Source organism: Xenopus tropicalis, chromosome 8 (genome assembly GCF_000004195.4).
Source record: "Xenopus tropicalis strain Nigerian chromosome 8, UCB_Xtro_10.0, whole genome shotgun sequence".
In the NCBI taxonomy this organism is placed as follows: Eukaryota; Metazoa; Chordata; class Amphibia; order Anura; family Pipidae; genus Xenopus; species Xenopus tropicalis.
Genome location: NC_030684.2, coordinates 107,486,382 through 107,507,100, shown reverse-complemented (window position 1 = coordinate 107,507,100; position 20,719 = coordinate 107,486,382). Strand labels below are relative to the sequence as shown.

The 20,719-nt window shown below is 41.1% G+C and overlaps 1 protein-coding gene across 8 annotated transcripts in view; it reads left to right on the top strand.

Annotated features, from left to right (window-relative positions):
- smoc1 (SPARC related modular calcium binding 1) overlaps positions 1–11,118 on the top strand; it is a 143,809-nt gene extending 132,691 nt beyond the window's left edge. For 6 of the 8 annotated variants that reach the window (XM_012968039.2, XM_012968045.2, XM_012968043.2 and 3 more), the window contains 4 exons: positions 4,076–4,181; positions 5,236–5,483; positions 7,819–7,872; positions 9,457–11,118. In XM_012968039.2, coding sequence (XP_012823493.1) covers positions 4,076–4,181; positions 5,236–5,483; positions 7,819–7,872; positions 9,457–9,473 — 425 coding nt within the window. In that variant the 3' untranslated portion in view covers positions 9,474–11,118. 8 annotated transcript variants of the gene reach the window in all.
- Positions 11,119–20,719: the final 9,601 nt, after the last annotated feature.

The following is a 20,719-nucleotide window of genomic DNA, read 5'->3' as shown; positions in this document are numbered from 1 at the left end:
TAAAGTGGAGGAACGATCTTACCTGTGAGCAGTGGTTGTTGGAAAGATCGTAATTATAAGATGTATGGCCACCTTTACCTTGAACTCCCACAGTGGAGACCCTCTTCCTTCTGTTTTTTACTCATGGTTGGCTGGAGGTAGGGCCATAAAAGTATTAATATCATTTCTATTTTCCTAATTAGAAAGGGAAAAGGATGGAGGACTCCATTCCCTAGAGTTTGGAACTAGGAAACTAGGTTTGGACCCTATTTTACAAAGGGCGTAGAGGAGCTAATTATTGCTATGCATCAGGGTCACTTTAAGCACATTAAAAAAAAATTGTCAGTAAATCTATGTAGATCTAGCACTTTACAAAAGCTTTTGCCTTTATACCCAATGAATAGTTTAAGATCTGTACTGGATGTTTAATAAATGAGATGAAAATGTTACTCTGATTTATGGACAGTATTTTTCTTTGCTTGGTGACAAGATTTAAATTAAAAGAGAAAAACAGTTTTTGTCCTTGCTTAGTAGTAAGAATGGATTAAATCTAGTGGAATAGGGTTGTGCTGTTGCACAGACGGTATAGTTACTGGCACTAACACATCTAATTGATTTCACAGCCTTTACACATCTTACATACAGTTGTGTGTGTTTTGGCTTGTCTTGCAACTATAACCTCAAACACCTGGAACCTACCAGTCATTTGTAGAGTACATGGAAAAAGAAATGTTGCTGGAATGGATTGTTGGAAATACAAGCCGATCCATGTTAAATGATGTATATTAAGAACCTGTCCGTGGATAATCTGTTGAACTATGAGTTTTTGTTGATAATATATATGTGTTAATGTAGCCTTTCCAGAAGACTGAAGGATTTACATTAAAACCATTATCCAAGATGGTTGTAATACACAAACCCACCTGTCTCATAGGCAAAGCTTTTCATAGTGAGGTTATAATACAATAGGTGGGCTGCGGTACATGACAAGGGAGGCTGTGGCCAACCAGTGGCATTTTAACTATGTCTAAAGGTGGCCACACACGTGGCGATCAGCCACAAACCGTTCAGGGCTGAAACAGCAGATAAGGAGGAAGAAACAATAGGATTTCTACCTCCTTCTGCCGATTCAGCACTGAAGGCAGATATTGGTCAGATGCCTTCTATGGCACCCGATCAAAATCTTTTAACTGGCCCGATCGGCGAGTCGACCGATATCAGCAGCTTCCTGCGATATCGGTCGACTCGCCGACTTGCCATACACGCACCGAATATCGTACGAAATGAGGTTTCGTACTATATTATCGGTGCGTGTATGGCCAGCTTAACACAGTGGAACACATAGCTATGTTTTGTATTGTATCATTCATGGCTACATACAAACATTCCTATTTTATCTTACTGCCATTAATGGTTTGTATGGTTTTGGTCACAGCCTCACCTGCATCACTTTAGGCCCTTGGACATTCTGTTGTTCCCAGATTACAACACAAGTCTAATACTTCAGCGCAGAGTTTCAGTGTCATTGTGGGCGCAAAAGAGGCATTGAATCTGATGCAATTTCGGAACGCCCTGTTAAACTTCGCCCAGTTAGCCAAAATGAACACAGCTGTGTATGTATTTTTTAATTTTTAGTGGAGATTTTATTGCAAAGCTGTATCTGACAACTGCACTTATTACATCTTCGGCAAGTCTTTGCAGCTAGTGGCGAAGGTTGTATATAAATCTGGAGCAATGAAATGGTTAATGCGTGCTGTTGCTATCTACTGATGGAAAGTAGCTCTGCTCCAGAGATTCCTTTGACACAAGCAAGCCTACACCCATAAGTTACAGAGACAGCTGAAATGAATTGCATCTGTAGTTGCCTTTGCTGGGTGCTGGGAATCTGCTCATTGTTTGAGAATCTAACCTCCTTGTATGGATTAGAAAAGCGTTGATGTCGGGAAAGGAGAGTAGATCAGAAGGAGATTGAGGAATGAATGTACATTTACCTTGTCCTCTCCAGTCCCTTTTACAAAGGCATAATGAGAACCAAATGAGGGGGGCCAGTTTGATCTATTAAATAGCACAGAGGAGATTTAAAGCCACAGTAAACCCTCACAAATCACTTTGGAAAGCAGGGGCAAAGGGGAGGATGCCGTTCCACGGAGTGAATACCTGCAATAATTGTTACTGACTGCTTTATCACTTCCATGAGGTTCTCTGTGATGTCTCTTATCTGTGCAGTACTTTACCAGCTGTGGGGATAATAGAGATGCTGGTTTCAGTTATATTTAAAGCAATATTGTCACCGGCTGTAACTGCTTAGCAAGTATAGGCTATAGGAGCAGATTTAGCAGACAGAATCATTTACTGATATCTGCTGACACGTGCTTATAAGTGAATGGGAATGGAAGTCTTATGATACTTGTACTGCTGCCCATACCAGACATGGCAGGCTGTATACATATATGCTTGTCCCTAGCATACCAACACTTATAACTTATCATTGTGATATTGTCCTTCTAGGCTAAAGGTGGCCCTACATGTTAAGATCTGATCGCTTGGCGAGGTCACCAAGCAAGTGGATCTTCTCCCAATATCCCCACCTACAGGTGGGCAATATCAGGTGAATTCAGGCCAATTTGCTTGTTTGGCCCTGAGGCCAGATGTCGGTTGGACAGGCCCGTCGTTTGTGCCCCTACATGGGCTGATAAGCTGTCGAATCAGTCTAAGGGACCGATATCGGCAGCTACAATTGGCCCATGTATGGCCACCTTTACTCCAAATTACAGGGCATTATAGTGTTCCAAACATGGCTCCCCCTACCAAGTGATCGCTTGTTTTGTTGAAAATTAGCTGGCACTGTAGCTTTAGGTAGTGCCAAGAAACACTCTTTAATTTGGGGCATGGGCTGCCCAGCAAAAAGAGCACCTTATGCATCACTTCCCAGAGCTGTCAACCAACCCCCATGAGAGAGATAAAAATCCACTCCATGCCTTTCTGAGACTTTATTTCATGCTATCATTTAGTGTGAAGCGGAATTAAAAAAACCAGGACTGAATCACTATTTCCCTCATGACATGGGGTGGGTCGAAAGCTCTTTCATATGTGCAGTGTGACCATAGGCTTGCAGGGTCCTAGGTGGACCACCTTTTAGGTGTCCAATGGGAAATATCAAACCTGTCAGTTGCCCATTATACTGCGTGATTTACCTGTATTCCAGGTAAGTTTATAGAGCAGTTGAGCCCCTTAGCTCATAAGATATCAGTATCAGTCATTCAGCCAGAGTTCCAAGAACATTGAGAACAACAAATATGTTTTTAAATCAAATCTCAGCCTAATTGACCTTAAAGCTCAGCCTTAAGGTGTGTCTAAAAAACCTAATAGGCCTTTTCCTCAGGCATTACTCTTACTGCCCCTCAAACTGAGCCCACCACTGCTCCAAGTCCCTCAGTAGGGGCAACCCCACAATTTAGCAACTGCTGTTGTAGATCTTACACTAAAAGCTTGAATGTCACTCAGTCTGTCTGTTGACAGAAACCTTTATAGTTTTTCCATCTTGTAATGTGTTGGAGCACATTGTGGGGCAACAATTACATGTTCAGCTCTGCCTGAAGCACACTCCATTGATGTCACTGAAAAGTGATTCTCCATAAGCCAGTGGCATTGTACAGTTTATTGTTAGACTAATGAAAGCCAACACTGGCCTCAGCAATATCTCCTTTTGCAACCTTATTATATGAACAGAAGACTTTTTCTTGGTTTGACCAAGGGCTGTTTTTCTGCAAACATCTCCATCCAAAAGAACCTGCTCCAGACTGTCCATCAGTGGCACATATTTTGTATATTTGTATCTTGATGCTCATGATCTTGGTGGAAATGACAAGCTTTCCATACACTGACGTCCTTTATTTATTCCAATAATACACCAAACTGCTCCTGCTGGTTTTTATTAGCCGTCCAGCACTACATCCTCAGCTCACAGTCTGCATATTTCTACACAATTTAGCTTGGCAAAAAGGCTCTTTCTCTAGAAGTGACGAGAGCAAATGAAAAGGTCATATTTGTATTGAGTGTTTGTCTTTACAGCTGCTGATTTGTATATCCCAACTAGGTTGTCCCGAAGGAAAGAAGCTGGAATTCATCACCAGTTTGTTGGATGCTCTCACTACGGACATGGTGCAAGCCATCAACTCAGCAGCGCCTGCAGCAGGCGGGAGGTCAGTTATAAGGAACTTGTTAGTAATGTAAACAAAAGCTGCTAAGTTTCTTCGGTTGGGTCTAGTAACCCATAAAAAAAACTGTATTTGCCAGTAATTTGCTCCTGTTATTACACATATACACTATAAGACTCTCTTATTTTAAAATGGAACTGTTCCACTAAGCCACCTGTGTATATTTTTTTTAATACACTGTAATTCTTAGTGGTAGTGTTAGGCCCTGTAATCAAGAACTGTGGTGATGGCGATCAGCTACTTCTATCCAATGCTTTGGGGATTTTTTGTTGTGTTTCTTTAACTTATGCACTCACTTATGGCAGTGTACAAGGAGACCCGCTGGAAAGTACTGGGCTGATGTGGCCTTTGTAATACGGTATTGGACCTGTTATCCAGAATGCTTGGGACCTGGGGTTTTCCAGATAAGGGATATTTCCGTGTTTTGGATCTCCATAACTGAAGTCTGCTAAAAATCATTTAAATATTGAATAAACCCAATAGGCTTGGTTTACCTCCAATAAGGATTAATTATATCTTAGTTGGGATCAAGTACTGTTTTATTATTATATAGAAAAAGGAAATTATTTTATAATATTATAATTAAATTAAAATTATTTACTCATAATGAAGTCTATGGGAGATGGCCTTTCTGTAATTTGGAACTTTCTGGATAACAGGTTTCCAGATCCCATACCTGTAAAACACACTGTAGCACTCCGGATCAAGTGAAAAAGGTGTTTATTGTGCTAACAGAACAGGCAACGTTTCGGGCTCCAGCCCTTTCTCAAGGCGGATGTGGCCTATAACTGCTATGCCTGCCCCACCCGCTACACAGTTGACATGACCCCATTAGCTAAATCTCATTGCTGGAGTTGCCCATCTATCTAGCAAATCAGTACTACTATGAAAAGGAAATATCTGGTTGATGTTCCTCTCTTGCTGAAAGGAAGCCATGCTCAGTGGCAGTGTGGCAAAGTTATGCCTTTAACAACCTTAAAATGATCTCAGGAAGCATATATAATTCTTGTATATAATCCTTATAATCTCTGCATTACAGATTCTCAGAGCCAGATCCCAATCACACACTGGAGGAAAGAGTGGTCCTTTGGTACTTCAGCCAATTAGACAGCAATGGCAGTGAAGACATAAATAAGAAGGAGATGAAACCCTTCAAAAGATACGTAAAAAAGAAAGCCAAACCCAAGAAATGTGCCCGGCGTTTCACTGACTACTGTGATCTTAATAAGGATAAATCCATTTCATTTCCGGAGCTTAAAGGCTGTCTAGGAGTCCGCAAGGAACCAGGTAATTGCCCAATTTGATGTTTGTATACACATGTTTATTTTCTCTGGTGCTGCACTCTGTACCAAGCACTTAATGGCAATTTACAGTAATAGCTAAATATTCAATAGAATACTACATCCCTGTCAGCTAAACTTACTAGTCCAATTATCAACTAGTGAAGGAGACATGGAGAGGCAGACAGAGGTAGGTACTTATTGCCGAAGTATAAACAAGACAGGGCTCCACCATCTGCCATCATGAGATGAGCAACATGGTTCTTAGAACCTAAACGCAGTGGTAAAAAATGTAAGTTTAAACCAAACTCCTTAGTTAAATGAGCTGAATTGCCCCTTCTCTGTCTCTTAGCTATGAAAAACTCATTCTCTGACCTTTGGTGCTCATGTTATCCTCTATCTGGTAGTTATGTACTAGCCATATTATTTTCAGTCTATAGTAGTCTGGATATTAATATTTTTCAGACTAGATATTAATACTTTCCCTTATGGTAGCCACCCTTACTGCTAGTTCACCCCCACCTCCAGATATAGAGAGAAAAGATTAGTTCTCAAGCCAGTTGTGTTTTTTTTTAGTAGGACTGGAAAGTAACCCCACTTGTCATTAGTAAGTTAAATTTCCCCCTTGTCCCAATGCTGTATAATGCTAGAGCCAGGGCTGACATGGTCTGTTTAAAGATGAATTCTAGATTCCGTGCAGCCTGAAGGACTAGGGTTGTTTTTCCTAAATGGGATTAAGCCAGAACAGGGCCAGTGAGACTGACAACTTCTGGAAGCTAAAGATAATAAAGTCACTTAAAGAATAGCTTGAGCTGTATATAAGATCAGCGGTGGGGGGATATAGTTTCCCAATCAGGTGTCTGCTACATTAAGAGATGCCATTAGGAGTCATGCAAGGGTGATGGGCCACTTAAATGGGATTTGGGCTGGTGGGTAGCTCAGCAGTTCAAAAGAGCATGCAAAAAATAATAATCATTCATTTTCATTCTGAGCTGCACTGTGGGGTGCAAATATGAGGAGCCCCCTTAATGCAGTGGATGCCGCCCCTATTTCAATGGGGTGGAATTACATTCATCAGGAACGCGCAGCCTATACGTGCCTGTACAGAACCAGACTGGGCTGTGTCATGTTCTTAAACCTCCTCAGCCCATTGCTGCTTGTTTAGTTCAGCGGGTGGCGCTTTGCAACATCAGCATTTCATACACACTCTATAAGGACCTGTGTGATGTGCTGGGTACAGACTCAGGAAAACAGCTGCTGCTGCTGTACAAACAAATACATCTCTAATAAAATGTACCGACTCAAGTCTCAGTGTTCCCTCAGCCATCAGGGAAAAGAGACATAAGCCACTAGTGTTTGTCTGCTGGAATGATGGCCAGGCTTGCTGCTAACGACCATGAGCAAATTGTTCCCATTTAGGAAAACAACAGCAACCTTGTGTGAATTGCATCGGCAGAATGACTTACGTTCTGATCCCCAGCCACCACCAACAAGGATAAATAAAAACTCTGTGAACCTGCAGTGCTGCTGTTTAACCCTATGATCTCTATCCCCCTAGGGATAAAATCACTGGGGATCCAGTGTCAGCATTTAGCAGGCTAGAACTAATAGACTGATGTTTCTGCATGCCCATATAAATGAAGTTTCATCTTGTCCTTTAAATCTGGGTAGAATGCTTTTATTATTTGGTGTATTTATAGGGATGGTTTCTTGCTAATATTTGGGGTGTTCAAGGGACAAATATTACGTGCAAATAGTTACATCAGTAAGTCTGGCTCAATATCAAATCAAGAATGAAGGCAGAAATTCACTTTTGTACCCTGCAGAGTTCTCTATTACAAATGGCATTTATACTACATTAGAAATACTCTGACACACACAGGCAGAGTCAGGACTTGTACTTGGCTGGTGTGAGCCTAGCCCGCCATCTAGTGGCCACTTGTACAACTGCATGAGATTTGTAATGTGCACAGCAAATACCTATAGCTAGATGTTTATAGGAAATATACACTTATTTAATGCTGGTCACTGCTACTTGTGGCATTGATCAAAACTCACAAAGGCTAAAGGCTAATTTATTTAAGCAAATAATAAAACTCTCCCCTTTTTACCTAAAGTTCACCTTGTGAATCCTAGTCCTCTGCTTTAACCAATATAGCCTTTATTTATTGCCTTTGCTTATACTGTAGTGCTACTGTGCTACTTACTCCTCCTGCCTTCTCTAATGTTAGAGCTCACAAGAAGTGCTGAACTCTAACATCCCTCTGAATTGTTACTCCTTGCTGCAAATTTCAAGGGAATTCAGGATTGGGAATGTTACTAACTGGTCAATCTGTTTTCAGGTGCGAATGCTGGAAGTTTCCCTCCTGGAAAGAGGCCCGGCTCTAACCCCTTCAGTAAGTCAGTCTTTCCTGCAATGTAATTTCCTTTCACTGCTAGCAATTATGTTAACGGGGTGGTTCACCTTTAAGTTTACTTTTAGTATTTTATAGAATGTTCTATTCTAACAGCTATTTTAGCAACTCTGCAATTGGTCTCCATCATTTATTTTTTGTAGATTTGTAATTATTTGCCATCCTTTTCTTTTTCCTGCATTCAGATGGGGGTCACTGACCCCAGCAGACAAAAAGAGACTATTGCCCTGTGAGGCTACAATTTTATTGTTACTTTTTATCGCTTATCGCCCTATTCAGTCTCACTCCTATTTATATTCCTGTCCCTCTTTCAAATTACTACCTGGTTGCTAGGGCAAATAAGACCCTAGCAACCAGATAACCTCTGAAACACCAAACTGGAGAGCTGCTGAGCAAAAACCTGAATAACTGAAAAAACAATAAAAAATGATATATATATCATATGATGTCGATATATCAATACTAAAAGTTAATTTAAAGGCAATTTAAAGTAAATTTAATTCTCAAATGCTGAAATCTGCAGACAAATGTTTACATTGTTCTCTGCCTTAATGGCTTTATTTAGAATGGCAGTCTATGGTACATGGATGTCAGAGTTACTACTGTCTTAAGTCTAAGGTGTGTCCCTGCGTAGAATAATCAGAGTATTGGAGTTATTACACCAGCTACAGGAAATTCCCAAATATTAAATTATGAAGTTGTGCACTGAGGTCCCCTAGTGACCAAAATAGGTAATATGGATACTTAAACTCTTGCACAACATGAAATTAAATGTACCCAGCACTTGGGCTCCAGTACCTATGATTAAGTGCTGGGTAAGCATGAAACGCGTTAGGCTATAAGGGGTTAATATAGTTTGTAATGTACTTATAAATAAAATAGTTTTTTTAACTTTCATGTTGTGCAAGAGTATATATTAATGTATATGTTAATTTAATTAAGAACATGGACAGAATGTACTTGTGTCTGGGCTCTGGCTGTGCTCAGGGTCGGACTGGGCCAGGGGGACACTGGGAAAAACCCTTGTTTCTTCTCTGACCCAGGTGCTCCTCCCTCATCCCCAGATTGCGGCCATGAATAAGAATGATGTGCTGTGCAGGAGGATGGGGTGGAGGTTTGCGATTGGGATGAGGAAGGTTCACAACTGGGGTCCTTGAGGGGACAGCCCTGCTGGGCTTCATACACCCCAGTCCAACTCTGGCTGTGCTCTGCACCTAGCAGCGGATAGAAAATGTGGCACTGCATGCAGAGCACTGTATCGGTGGGTACGGAGGAGCCTTGACCTTACAGCCTACCATACAACAAGTGCTAAGTACAGTGGCCCATTGTGGCCAGCACTTCTTAACTTGAGCATCTAAATGATACAAGTTAGGGGGCAGGAGGATGGATGTGGCTTATTTGGATGCCTGTGGCTGTACTGAGTGATAGGAGGAGGATAGGAGGTTACTTTACTACATTTGGCCTCTTGGGGTGAGAGATTTATGTATTTTCAATTTCAATGTATCTTTGTATTGCCTATTATGGGATGCTTATTAATCCATCTTTGCCTTGTGCCTTTGTGCCCAGCAGGTCGCCTTGTGTAGGAGAGCAGGCAGCAGCAGCACATGATGGGAAGGAGAGTGAGGGAATGAGAGGCTTGGTGTCGGCGCAGTTGCAGAGCCACCAATGGATCTCACAATGTTTGCACTTTTGAGTGAACTTTATTCATAAGGTTTTTTTTTATGTTCCATTACCCTGAATGGAAATGAGAAGAAAATGTTGCTTTTTTTTTTTTGTTTGTTTTGTTTTTTTTAGATGTTTTTTCTAAAAATCTGCTACTGACAAATAGGAATTGAACTCGTGAGGGAAAAATGGAGTGTCTGTATATAAATGTATATGTAAATTGTACAGTCCCTTTGTACAGGTCTTAACGGATTTCCTTGTATACGACTTTAGATCACAAGCCGTTCCCTTTTGCTGCTTTTCCTCTCAAAGTAACTTCCACATCCATTTGTATCTGTTCCTTTCGCTTGGTTTTTTAAAGGAAAAATGCTGTTCAAAAAGAGACGAGGAAACACTAGCAAGATGGACGAACCATGCACAATTATAATTCCATGATACACATTATAAAATACTCTATCGCCCAGCCTATGTATTAATTAATAGCATTGTACTATACAAAGCCTGCTACTCCTTTGGCTCTCACAGTAAATCTACATAAATACCTGATTTTATTTCAGTCTCCCCATGTTGAAAAACAAATCAAAATTAATTTTGTCCCTTGATTGGGGGACTGGGACCAATCGTGATGACCCTAAATCAAGAACGGTGTGTATAGAAACTTTGAAACCTTGATTTATAAATATTACAGACCAAACCATGTAAGAAACAATGGAGCACCCTTGCATATGGAATAAATGAGCCTTAATAACTTGCAGGCAATGTAACGGTAACTTGCCACCGACTTGTGTTTGTTTTGGGAAAATAACGTTAATCATGTACTGATTGGAACAAACAGAGGTCTGAACACAAGAACTGAGTATGGAAAGCAGAGAAGAGAATATGAAATTGACTAAATACACAGTATAAACATTGGTAAATTCTTAGGAATTCCTAAAACTGTCTGTGTATATGAGGAGTGTGACAGTGGCCTGAAATGGAGTCTGGGAAGCCTTCTTTGCTTTAACCTCCTATTGCACCAAACTACCAGGTTGGCTGTAATTCTAGGTTTGCTATTGTGCTGCCGGTGGGGCTCTGGCATAGTTCAGCCTATTTGCATTACAGATAATAGTGGCATCGCAGCAGTGTCACCTGGCGAATACCTTGTTGAATAAAAAGGAAACCTGCAACCTGTATAATCACACCAATGCCATGTAGAACCCAAGGCAGGGAACCGTGCCAAGCAGCATTCCCAGTACAACTGTGCCAGCCAGCTGGTGAGGAGTAGGGTGGCCACCATTTCTGGGGAAATATATTTATCTTTCTGCCCTGTTAACGTTGGCATCAAGCCAGGCCGGTAAAATACTGGCCATGTGGCAAAGTTAGTGAGGAGACGCTGGGGGGCCAAAGGTTGTGCATTCCTTAAGAAACATGGGCTTTAGCAGTTATAATGCTCACTAAGCAAACTGCTATTCATATGTAATGACTAAAGCAATGTCAGACTTCCTTAAAAAGTACCCAGTTTTTTTTTTGTTTGTTTGCTATAGACTTGTAACTGTTGATAAATAAAAGAATTGAATTTTGCCTACATATTCTTCCTTCTCTCTTATTCTCCCTTCTCTCTAAGGTCGCGGGGCTGCTGCAGGTCATTTCTGCTCTATGGGTAACCACTTGGTTAGAAACAACCTGTATCTATTAGAAACAGTGTGGGACATATATCTATATCTTACAAACAGCATAGAGTCGATTCACTAAAGGTCGATAAATTTTTTGCGTTAAAATTGATGCGAAAAAAATGCGCGATTCGCTGAAGTATTAACGCATGCGTTAAGTTGCATATCATGTGCGTTAAATTTTAGCATGCATAAATTTTAGCGCATTGCTTTAATTTGCGCGCAGAAATAATACTAACACATGATTCACAAACACTTAGACGCGCTAAATATCGCATTTGTCTGTGCGAAAATTAACACCTACTTGGGGCAGGCGGTAATTATAGAAAAGTACAGTTAATGAGCTTTTGGCAACACAATATGGACTTTGCAGTGTGATTTATTCAAGTCTGTGTTGGCCCTAGAGTGATGCAGCTGCCAGTTTGCAGGGAAATGGTCATTTTCATAAAAGTAGTTTTACGAAAGTAATGCCATGTATGGCTAATATGGCGGGCGTTTTTTGCATGCGGCGACTATTTGTGCGTGATGCGTTGATTAGCGCGTGTTCCGTCAAATACTGCACGACAATAGTCTTTGCGACTTAAATAACGCAAGCATCATCGTGTCTAAATTAACGCAAGTATCATTTTAGTGAATTGTGCGTTAAGACGCGAAAAATTAGAAGCAATAAAATTTTAAATAGCGCACATTTTATTGCACTTTAGTGAATCAACCCTCATGTATCCTAAGTATTTGTACCTCTCTGGTGCCCCCTAGTGGCTGTGCACACTCACATCCCGGGGGGGGGGGGGAGCAGCGGGTGGGAGGCTGGCTAGCCACGTTGCCTATGTCACCCAGCCAGCTTGGCCTAGCGCTGCCCTCACATCACCAACTCTGCCCAAACACCACTGGTCGTGCCCCCAACATTACCCTGCCCACTTGAAATGCTGCTAGAGAAGTTTGGTTCCTGGGGGCCCAGTTTACCTTAGTCTGACACTGCACAGAGGTTACACATAAGACATCTGACAAAGCAAACACATAAATATTATTTTAGTGAGGGACATGATAGTTGGGAATAAGAGACCCATGCAAAGAGAAAATCTCTCCTGCAGTGAGATACACACACAACTTCCACACAGACACATACAATCCCCACAGAGTGAAGCACAGAGGGGCATTCCCAGAATCATTATCATAACTATCCTTTATTTATAGTGCCAAATGAAACATATGAGGGAAGCTAAATATTTGTACGTCAGAGAAAGATTCCCAAATCCCAACAGAGAGAGAGATCTGAGAGATGCTCACAGCACAACTCCCATCATGCACCAGGGGAAAGACAGGGATAATGTGTGAGATGCACTCAGGGCTAAATGTGAAGCTTCTGCAGAGCAAGAACTGTGACGTGTGTGGAGAAAAGTCATTCCCAGAATAAAGAATCCTCATGAGATCCTAGAAGAGAGAAAGGAACGTGCCCTGCTGCATTAATTGCTCAGAACAAGATCCCTGCAGGATGAGGCATGGGATACAGCTTGTCTAGCGACCTGCCAGTGACGCACCATGGGGAGATACACCGGCTGGGACACTCATAGGTTCAAATCCCTCTCAGCCGGGATGGACTGCACAAACGCACACACAGCTTTAATAGCTGGAAATATACTAACATAGCAATACAGCATAAATAAAGGTCAGTTCTAATAGGGTTACACCATTGTCTCATAGAATAGACTGCACAGCCTGCAGCATTATTTATACTGGGGCACATTTATTAACATTCCAAGTTTTCTGGTTTTAGACGTTTATGAAACCACAAATGTTTAGTCTTTTATTAAAAGATCTGAATTAAAAAAGCACAAAAGAATTTATTTATTTTTTTATGATACAGTTTTGCCACAAAGTTTTTCAGTGGCAAAAGCTTTTGTGAATCTTAACTAGAATGTGTTTTGTGTCGCTAAAAAATAATCATGAGGATAACTTGAAAAAATCCACCAGTGACAGAGTTTTTCTGTGGATTTTGCCTAGGAAAACTTCCATTGACTTCTATTGGCTTTTATATGGCAAAGTTTTACGTTCAAGTTTTCGGGCTTTTTGCATTCAATAAATACCAGACATTCAAGTTTTTGAACCTTAACTCGAAATGTGCAACTTTTAGTGCTAAAAAACCACCTTCAAATGTCGAAAAATGTTTCCCCGAAGTACCTTGTCCAACCTGCAGCCCTCCAGTTGCTGTGCAGGTGTATTCTGGGAATTGCAGTCAAACAACAGCTGGCAGGCTGCATAAAGTCAAAGGAAAACCTTCCTGACTGTTAGTTGATTTAGAAGAAGGTGAAATAAAAACCCCATGAGTGGTGGAAACTGGACACTGAAATGATCCAAAGAATTGAGTTAGAAAATGATCAGTGTCAAAAGGCATTGAAATGAGTTGGCTATTTAATATGGCAGCCATCAGCCTCTTTACGATTATAATCTTCCATCTGACCATTTGGTGACATGTTTTTTATAAGTGGGGCTTTAATAAAAGCTTCATAAATGTTACCACTAAAACACAAGATAGAAGCGCAAGTGTTGGACAGACTGGACTTTTGACTGCAGAAAGCAAAGCAGCCAGGAGGGAGAGGGAGCAGGTAATGTCCTTATTCCCCTTCATTCCGCTATTACTAATGAGTAATTATGTAAACTTCCTTTACATGTTATATAAGCTCCCTTCCTTGCATTGAGATGCATTATGCTCCCAAATAGCCTCCCACTTCATGTGTGCTGCGTTTAAACGTAGAATGTTCCAAACCAATATGTCAAATGGACCGACATATATGCTTCTTTCATTTCCTTCCCAAAGGCTCTGAGAAACACGTGGAATGGTTTTGCATTCATTTATCTTTTGATTTCTCCAATTGACGTGATGCTCAAAATCCAACTCATATTTTTTGGGTTGTTTGAGATTTAAAGATTCACCCCCAGCTGACTATAACCATATCCAGATGGAAATTTTATATTCTGAAAAAGATAACTGTTCATGTTATAGGATTCCCCCAACTAACGGAAGGCCTGTCAGCAAAAACTACTATAACCCTGGTCTCTTAGAGCCATTTTCTAGAAAAACAGCACTCAATAAAAGCCTGTTTCTTTTAGGCAGATTATGGAGAGGCATAAAATATATACATCAAAGTGGAAACATACATATTGAGTCGGCTGCATGTTTTTGTTTCAAGAAAACAACATAGATAGTATGAGCACCTTTACTTGTAGATGCCTCGTGATGCACAGAGTCTTTAGTGCCATTCTTCATTGGGATGGAAAGAAATAGGGATCATTAATCCTTATAATACTAAACACATTTGGTGAACCTAAAGAGCTTGGCAACATAGAAATTAAAACTTCCATGTGAACAACCTTAGGAAATCCCCTAACCCAAGACATTTAAAGTGCATTTCAAGTTTGGAACATTACATTGGTCCATGGGGATCAACTATGATCCACTTTCGGGAGCACTGACATATTTTCTGTCTAATTTTAGACCTTTGAAACCTGACAGTCCATGTAAAACCAGGCAGACAGCAACCCAAGGTTACATGCAGTGATATGCTAGGCACAGTAGGTTATAATTTTGCAAATGCAAATGGTAGATGATTTTGGAAGCCTCCCATAGGGCTCAATGGCACTCTGCAGCTCCAACCTGGCCCAAGGAAAGTCTCCCATAGGACTCAATGGCACTCTGCAGCTCCAACCTGGCCCAAGGAAAGTCTCCCATAGGACTCAATGGCACTCTGCAGCTCCAACCCGGCCCAAGGAAAGTCTCCCATAGGGCTCAATGGCACTCTGCAGCTCCAACCTGGCCCAAGGAAAGTCTCCCATAGGACTCAATGGCACTCTGCAGCTCCAACCTGGCCCAAGGAAAGTCTCCCATAGGGCTCAATGGCACTCTGCAGCTCCAACCCGGCCCAAGGAAAGTCTCCCATAGGGCTCAATGGCACTCTGCAGCTCCAACCCGGCCCAAGGAAAGTCTCCCATAGGGCTCAATGGCACTCTGCAGCTCCAACCCGGCCCAAGGAAAGTCTCCCATAGGGCTCAATGGCACTCTGCAGCTCCAACCCGGCCCAAGGAAAGCCTCCCATAGGGCTCAATGGCACTCTGCAGCTCCAACCCGGCCCAAGGAAAGTCTCCCATAGGGCTCAATTGCACTCTGCAGCTCCAACCCGGCCCAAGGAAAGTCTCCCATAGGGCTCAATGGCACTCTGCAGCTCCAACCCGGCCCAAGGAAAGTCTCCCATAGGGCTCAATGGCACTCTGCAGCTCCAACCCGGCCCAAGGAAAGTCTCCCATAGGGCTCAATGGCACTCTGCAGCTCCAACCCGGCCCAAGGAATGTCTCCCATAGGGCTCAATGGCACTCTGCAGCTCCAACCCGGCCCAAGGAAAGTCTCCCATAGGGCTCAATGGCACTCTGCAGCTCCAACCCGGCCCAAGGAAAGTCTCCCATAGGGCTCAATGGCACTCTGCAGCTCCAACCCGGCCCAAGGAAAGTCTCCCATAGGGCTCAATGGCACTCTGCAGCTCCAACCCGGCCCAAGGAAAGTCTCCCATAGGACTCAATGGCACTCTGCAGCTCCAACCCGGCCCAAGGAATGTCTCCCATAGGACTCAATGGCACTCTGCAGCTCCAACCTGGCCCAAGGAAAGTCACGATAATGAAGCTTGAATGAATCCAAAACGTATTCGGCAAGACAAATATGATTTTGTCACACAAATAGTTGCGCAAATTGTCGCAAGGCATGAAAAAGTTGCAAAAAATACGCACAGTACAAAAAAAATAAGATTTTTTTGTATTCGGATTCAATTGTACTTTAATGAATGTGCCCCTAAGGGTGTTTATTACCTATTTTATTTGGCAAAAAGTTACAAAATATAAAATACATTGTTATTCTCAGGCTAGACAGTAACATGGGCATTTACACTGGCAATAAGCTGCTTACCCCCATTCATATGCTAAGTACACCCCTATACTGCTTCTGAAAAAAGTATGAAATGTATATTGGGTAAAATAATGAAAGACAGAAAACCTGGGAAATGAGCTGACACAGAGAGAAGAGTTACAGTGAGTTTTGTTCCTTTTTTAATATATCACTAGGGGGGTGCCACAATGTTAGCCTCCCCCAGTGATTGTAATGACTTACCCGAAACCCCCAGCTGGTGCTCCTGTTAGGAGAAAACCGCACCTTCTTTGATCATCAAGCATGTGCAATAGAAGGAAAGGCCAACTTTAACCAAAAAATCTGTTTTTTTTGCTGAACTGTGTGTGCATCCAACAATGTATCCAGCTTTAGCAGCAAATATCTACAGTTCCATAGTATTGCCGGTACATCAGCCTCCTTACTAAGGAATGCTGATGAAATATCATTATTGATGGGAATTTATTTGCATTTTAACCAACATCCCTACACCGAGATGCAGTATTAGCCAGCCATTCACATGGGTTTGTACTAGAGCTTTAGCATTAGAAAGCCTGCAGTGAAAGTATCAACAGATCACAGCCAATGGCATTATTTTTTAAAAGATAGACAGCTGACAGGAGTGACTTTGGTTAAACCAGTGTTAAGGGTTCCATTAAAACACTGTTGCTCTATAAAGCTACGCAAGCATTCCAACATATTCTTTAAAAACTTGGCCACAGGGCACTGATTCATTAGAGTCTGTGCAAGTTGTCATTTTACCTTATCAAACATGGCACATTCCACACAAACTAATAAATATATTCAGATAAATAAGGCTCTCTGTGCAGAATCATTTTCGTCCATGTGCTTTATTAAACACTCATAGAAAAATATAATGAAAGTAGACCCAGTTTGTACATAGAACACAGAAATATATATATATATTTTTTTACTTTGAAGTGCTTGTGATTTCGGTATATTCAGTAGTGATACAGACGAAGCACGTAGCAAGTAACAGCACGCCATCTACTGAACAGCAACAGTATAAAGCCTCAGGGTTACCCTCTTTATTTGAAACAGGGGCTATCAATGGCCTATCAGGATAACAGGGAATAAAGCAGATCCTTAGTGATGTTAATACAAAAAAAAATCAGTCTGGCATACAGATAATGTAATTCTGCAACATAAAGTCCTACAATGATATGAGCATCCATTAAACCAGCAGCTCTGTTATAGGCAGACTGAAGGGGAAAGGTATCGATGTATGCGGATATTGCACTGGGCTGGTGTTACAAGGCCACTGAATGCCCGGGACCTCTCATGGCTAAGCCTGTGTGCCATTCAGGTGCCAATAATAACACCTTGCAGAAACATTTCTAAATACACAGGATTCTATACAAAAATAATTAGCAAATTCAATGGGGTGGCTTTTAAGCCATACAGGAATATGGGGCATTTTTCTTCTTCTTGAAACTTATTTTGTCTGCTTGTTTGTGGTTAAAAGAAAGCAGCCTGGTTAGTGTTTTAGGACATACCCAACCCCCACCCCTGGCACCAATGGAGCACTAAGGGGGCTATTTACTAACAGTTAAATTTTTTTCCCACCCACCATTTGCAAAGAGTCTCGAGTTTTGGCGTTTTTTGCGCTTAAGAAGTCTGGACAATTCAGGAACTCAGATTTAAAACTCAATTTGCAGTAAAGTCGAATTAATGAAGTCATTTATTTAGTGGTTCGTTGCTCTGCCATATTTATATATATATACTTGGGGCATACACATTAGATGACAGAAACAACAGGTCCATCTATTTTTGATAGTTTGGGTTGTTACCTTTCCAATGAGTTTTTACTGGCTGTGGAGGGGGTGGACATGGCACAAGTGGGCAGGACAATGATGCGAGGATGGAAGGAGGCGGGTAGGTTGGTGAGTGGATCTATGATGATAAAAGGTAAGATTGGGACAGGTCAGGGGCAGGCTGAGGGATCAACTTAAAGTATTACAAAAGCAGTAAATTTGCCCCATCCTTGGTGGGTGTTTTACTGGCTTGGCCAACAAAATACCAACCGGGACACAACCCTACGGTTGAATTCAAGGCTAAAGGCCACACTTACCTATATTTTAAATGTATATACAGTGAATAAAGGTCTCTGCATAACCTTCACGTGTTACTGTCAGTTTCTATCAATAGATTCACATTTTTTCATACCATTTAGAATTCATTTTACAACTCACAGTCTTAGATTTAGAGGGTTAAACCCCACAGAAGAGCAAACAACTGATTTAAAACAGCAATCCAGGGTGGATATATATTCATCTAAAATAAATGGTACAGGTATGGTATCCGTTATCTGGAAATCCAGAAAGCTTGAATAACATGAAGGCCATCTCCCATAGACTCTATTTTAATCAAATAATCAAACTTTTTTTTTTAATGATTCCTTTTTCTCTGTAATAATAAAACAGTACCTGTACTTGATCCCAACTAAGATATAATTACCCCTTATTGGGGGCAGAACAGCCCTATTGGGTTTATTTAATGGTTAAATGATTCCCTTTTCTCTGTAATAATAAAACAGTACCTGTACTTGATCCCAACTAAGATATAATTACCCCTTATTGGAGGCAGAACAGTCCTATTGGGTTTATTTAATGGTAAAATATTTTTCTAGTAGACTTTAGTTATGGAGATCCAAATTACAGAAAAACCCATTATCCAGAAACCCCCATGTCCCAGGCATTGTGGGTAACAGGTCCCATAGCTGTAGTTACTGTACATGCTTTTTATGTCATGGGCCCCCGTTATGCTTCTCTTATGGCCCTGCAGCCAATGCACGAAATTGCCTGACATGAATGATAATAAAAGAGAGAGATACACAATGTTAATCTGTATATAAGGGATTATAGGATGATGCATTAGGAACTGTTCCTTTATAGGCAGTGCATGAATATTACTGTGAATGGCCACATGGAACAGAGAGTCCTGCCCCTGCACACACAAGCCTGCTGCACATTCTCATTATCTCTATCTGCCAAGCTTACATTGTTCAGATCTAGCAAAGCATATTTGTAATTATGAATACTGTATATACCTCACTTCATCTAGAGCCTAACAAATCTCTTTTGCACGACATACTGATTAAAGGGGGATTTTACTGCTTGAATAGTTTCTCTGTATGCTTCTTAACTGCTTTGCCACTAGAATTCCATGTCCTAAAGAATAACGCAGCACTTTCTCAGCTGGTAGAATACAGTGATTCTCTGTAGTCTTTATAAATGGAGGCAGTTCATATTCCATTAGGATTATCACCTGTTATCTTTAAGGGTGAAGACACACAGAGCTACTAGTAGCAGCTACTTGTCATGACTACTAAAATAGACAATGCTGATCATTTACTGATAACTGTCTCTACGTATGTTTTAGCAGAGGCAATTCTCAGTATTGTCTATGGCAGGGTATTTTCTGGCATTTAGTAGCCATGACAAGTAGCTGCTACTAAGTAGCTCTGTGTGTCTTCACCCTAAATGGCTGATGCTAGCATGCTTTTTATTGACATTTTTTTAAAGCAGTAGAAAAAGCAATATTGTAGAGGGCCGTTTCTTCATTTTCAGGATGTATAATGAAATGAGAGCTACTGTCCCCTTTAAGCTTCTTGCTGCCATAATACACAAATACAAGTAGGCAATGAGCCATCAACTAGACGAATGGTTGAAGAACAAACATACCACTATATGGCTTAGGCTGGGCCACACAGACGACAAAGTTACCCAAAGTATCCATGTGGCTGATTACACAGGGTTCCCAAGAGATGACTTTGTATTGCCCTGAACTCCCCACACGATGCATTGCTCTGGAAGTCTCACTGGTAGCATTTGCTGATCTGGCTGTGACTATTAGAGAACAATAGAAGGATCATTTTAGATACTTTGCAACATATCATCTGGCCTTTGCCATTATCTGCAAATCCGCTCAATCTGTAAACAAATGTACTGAGTTATGTACATCAGTAGGCAGTGCAAACTTTGTTCCACCACAAATAGTATATTAAGTGCAAGGTTCATAAGAGGCACATAAGCATCTTAGCCATTCCTTCACCCATATAATTAAGGGTTTCATAACAGATTAGAACAGATTCTTCTGTTTATTACAAGTACCTTTTGTATGCTCTTGGATAGAGAAGCACCTTGAAATTGGGTCAGAAAGACATGATAAAGATTCATGGGCTAGAGGGTAATAGTTATCAGCAAGAAGCCTTTCTAAAATAAGTAGTTTTGGTCTCTAGGTCTCAAAAGGCACACAACTAAAATACACTCTAGAGAAGAGCATTTACGTTAGGGCATGGGAGCCTGCAGCTATGGAGTAATGCCAAGTAAGGGCTGTTGATACTGAAGAAGAGACACTTATTGGGGGATATGATAACTATGTATAAATAGATATAAGGGGACAATACAATGAAGTCTCTGTTACTTTATTCATTAGTAGATCCTTCCAGAGGACACAAAGGCATCTCTTGAGATTAGAAGGAAGGAGGTTTCATCTCAGTATATGAAAGGGTTTCTATACAGTAAAAAAATTTGAATTCTTTCCCTGAAGTGTTTGTATTGACACATTAGAT